We start from the raw sequence: 4,111 nt of genomic DNA, 5'->3' as shown, positions 1-4,111 counted from the left end.
AGAATAGAATCGTCTTTTGTCTGAAGAGCTTTACTTTCAAATGTGTGATTTCTGACATGAATCAAGATTAGCCACGCCCAAATTATAAAATTAGCGACCGACAACTTCTGTCATTGAATAACAAAATTTGTTGATAACCCTATTTAAACAATGGACTCGCGATGGATCATCAGAAAATCTTGTTAGCTAGCTAGGGGCTATTTAGCAAGAATTAATGACAAATTTCCTAGATAATTACTTTTTTTTTTCCGGTCAAGCAGATACCGATCAAACACCGGGTGAAAAAAATATTGTAATGACGAATTAGCGACGGATCATCAAAAGCACTCATTAGATAGAGGCTATTTAGCGAAATTATTGACGAATTTCATAGATAATTCTTTTTTTTCCAGCTAAGTAGATACCGATTGTACACCGTGGGGTAAACCAAAAAATATTAGTAATGACGAATTAGCGACAGATCATCAAGAATTCCGTCGACAGTATCTTAGTGATGAATTTCATGGCTAATTCTTATTATTTTTATAGTTAAGCAGATACCGAACGCCCAGGCAGACAACAAAAAGAAATACTATATATATATATGTATAGGTTGGGGTCCACTCATCTTGTTATTTATATCAAACTGTACTACCATGCTCTTCCCCTTCAATATACACCTTCCTTTCAACACTCTCTCTCGTCTCTCAACTCTCTGCATTCATTCATGTACTTCTTCTTTACTTAGTCTTTGTTCTTTCACTTTCCTTCTTCATATTTTCCTTTCACTTTCCTTTTTCATTCAAAATGTCAACAATTTTTTTCTTCCTTTTTTGCCTTTCCCACATTTTCCTCCCTTCCATTAATGCTAACTATTGGCCGCCTTCCCCTGGCTATTATCCAAGTTCAAAATTCAGGTCCATGAGTTTTTATCAAGGATTTAAAAATCTTTGGGGACCTAATCATCAAAGTGTAAACAATAATGGCATTAATATTTGGCTTGATAGAACTTCAGGTTTCTTTAATTACTTCTCTAATTACTTGATTACCACTTAACTTCTTTTTTTTTCGCTTGATTCTTGATAATGATATATATGTAGGAAGTGGATTCAAGTCGGTTAAACCGTTTCGATCCGGGTATTTTGGTGCTTCCATTAAACTCCAACCCGGCTACACGGCTGGAGTTATTACTGCTTTCTATGTAAGAGTTTTCTAGCTTTTGTATGTGCTGATGACAGTTATGCCGCTCGTACGTTTCAAAAATATAGCCGTGTATATGTTGGATTCTCCAAAAATGTATTACTTTAAGAAGATCTCACACTCATATATTTTTGAATAGTCTGAGCAATATAGGCGGACAATGTAAATATGTTTATTGTATATCTCCGTTCCGAGTTATGAGGCACCGACCGATTGACACGGAGTTTAAAAACTTGTAATTTAAAACGCGTTTTAAATATTTATGTGATGATAATAGAGATGTTAAAGTTAAATTGTTTCTAAATACATACATTTTTTTAAGGTATGTCACGTAAATTATTATTAGTAGTAATATATTTAGTTTTTCCTTTTAATATGGTTGACCTTTTGCTAGTACATTTTGCTGATTAATTTCATTAATTGTTGAATATTTGGCAGCTTTCAAATAATGAAGCACATCCAGGGTTCCATGATGAAGTGGACATAGAGTTTCTTGGAACAACATTTGGAAAACCATACACATTGCAAACAAATGTTTATATTAGAGGAAGTGGAGATGGGAAAATTGTTGGAAGGGAAATGAAATTTCATTTGTGGTTTGATCCCACAAAGGGTTTTCATCACTATGCTATTTTGTGGAGTCCTAGAGAAATCATGTAAGTACGTACTATATATAATTTATTATATGAATCTATTTGATTTATTTCGTTTAAGTAAATTAATGATAAGGAAATATTCTACCGACACAAATCATTTGACACTGAAGTATGGTTGTCCTCCAATGAATTTAATCAAGGTTTCCACCCAATGAATTTAAGGACATATGTTATATTTTGGTTACTTCATTTCTCTTTTGGCGTTAGATATCGGGACCATGCTATAAGGATAATTCATGTTGTAGTCCTTTTCCCAATAGTAGCTAAAAGGTACATCATTTTTCACCCAAATAGATTGCATGTATGTCCAAAATACATTAGGCCCACACAAAAAAATAAATAAATAAACATATAGCCTTGAGAATCCTGGAGCAACGATACAGTCTCTTTCGTGTGACTTATAAGCCAGAGTATCAAGTCATAGCTAAAATCAGATATTGATACTTGCAATAGAGTGGTCGATCTACATTACAAGCGAAATACTTTGCGGACTAAGCAAATGCATGTTATTTTCTTTTGTAGAATTTCACATACATGAAAATTATTTATATTATTTTGTGTGAGCGTGAGATGCTTCGTGGTATAAGCAAATGCATGTTGTAGAATTTCATAAAATCTAAAAACTAATAATATTGTTATTTGATTTAGATTTTTAGTGGATGATGTGCCAATAAGGAGGTATGCAAGGAAGAGTGTGAAAACATTTCCACGAAGGCCAATGTGGTTATATGGATCTATATGGGATGCATCTTCATGGGCTACCGAGGATGGAAAATACAAAGCCGACTATAGGTACCAACCATTCTTCGGAAAATTCACGAATTTCAAGGCGAGCGGTTGCACAGCCTATTCACCGCGGTGGTGCCACCCCGTGTCCGCCTCGCCATATCGGTCCGGCGGTCTTTCTAGGCAACAACGTCAGGCCATGAATTGGGTTCGAAATCACTATTTGGTCTACGACTATTGCAGAGATTCTAAAAGAGACCATTCCCTTACACCAGAATGTTGGCGTTAAATAGAGCAATCTGTTGATGTCAACTTCACCGGAAGAACGGAACAAAGCGAACTGCTGAAGCTGTGGGATGTAAAAGTACAGTAATGAAGTGTCAATCTTTCATAGGATTAATTATCCTATCTTGTGTTACTACCTTTTTTTGTTTCATTTTATTGGGTATGGGTGTTGTGTGTGTGGAGGAGGGGTCTTGTGACGGGTCCCACTTGTCAATAGCAATTGCAAGAGTAGTTGAGCGTCCAAGCCTATAAACTCCAAAATGAAAAATTAATAATACAAAAAGAATGAAAATGGCGTGTCTTTTTATTTATGTAGTTTTGTGCACACATTAATTTACTATTTTTATTACCGAGAATAAAAGGAGAAAACAAAATGCATAAAAGAGGGTCATGGACAATTTAGATGCATGGATAGTGGGGTATGACATTAAGAGTGCATTCACTTTGTTATTTCTTAATAAAGCAAAAAGTTTTTTGTCTCTATTTCTTTCCATTAATTCTTGTTATGTCTGGTCCCGTTTGGACATCACATCTCTGGGAGTGAGTAATGAATATATTTTGGTTTATCCAATCTTCTATTTGGTGCATTTTTATTGTCCATGATATGCTAGATTACATAACGTTCATTTTGATACCAAAGAATGTGGTTGGATGGATAAGTTCGAGTCTTGGATATGAAAAATTCTGATAGAAGATGCTTCATTCATGCTTAATTCCCCTTTTAAAAGGTCTTACGCGACGCGAATCTGAATTAATCGAGCCCCAATACAAAATAAAATAAGTGTATCTAAAGTTTTAATGGAACTGTCAATGTAAACCCAAACTTGTGGTTTCACATAAACAATTAGAGAGAGGACTATTAAGTTTCAAAATATATACTCATAACTAGAACTAAGAGAAGATAAATTAGAGCAGTTGTAAAAATGGGGACCAAATCTCGACTTAGTTCAATCCCTAAGGATCATAATTATAATTGATATGCTTTTATTAAGAATGGTTCAAAAACATAAAATGATGTCTGTTATAAAGAGTGCAAGCTTTGTTACGCAGAAATGTAAATATTTAGTATATCACTTCTTTCGCATATATGAAAAAAATCAATCACACTTGTTATTTATATCATTCAATAAATACATGATATGCGTTTATATATATAATGGTCGACTATGGTAAATCAATATATATACTCGTATGATAAACAAATGTAATTTGATATAAACAAGTGTCTGTAAGTTTTTTTCCTTTAAGTATTTTGATCGATCTCT

At 33.9% G+C, this 4,111-nt stretch overlaps 1 protein-coding gene across 1 annotated transcript; it reads left to right on the top strand.

Annotated features, from left to right (window-relative positions):
* Positions 1 to 642: 642 nt before the first annotated feature.
* Positions 643 to 3,157, top strand: LOC132629995 (probable xyloglucan endotransglucosylase/hydrolase protein 32). The gene is made up of 4 exons (XM_060345478.1): positions 643 to 994; positions 1,080 to 1,180; positions 1,618 to 1,835; positions 2,484 to 3,157. The coding sequence occupies exons 1-4, from the start codon at positions 787 to 789 to the stop codon at positions 2,848 to 2,850; spliced, it is 894 nt and encodes a 297-aa protein (XP_060201461.1). The 5' UTR covers positions 643 to 786; the 3' UTR covers positions 2,851 to 3,157.
* Positions 3,158 to 4,111: the final 954 nt, after the last annotated feature.

The sequence above is a fragment of the Lycium barbarum genome, chromosome 3 (genome assembly GCF_019175385.1).
Source record: "Lycium barbarum isolate Lr01 chromosome 3, ASM1917538v2, whole genome shotgun sequence".
Lineage (NCBI taxonomy): Eukaryota > Viridiplantae > Streptophyta > Magnoliopsida > Solanales > Solanaceae > Lycium > Lycium barbarum.
This window is presented reverse-complemented; position numbering and strand designations above follow the sequence as displayed.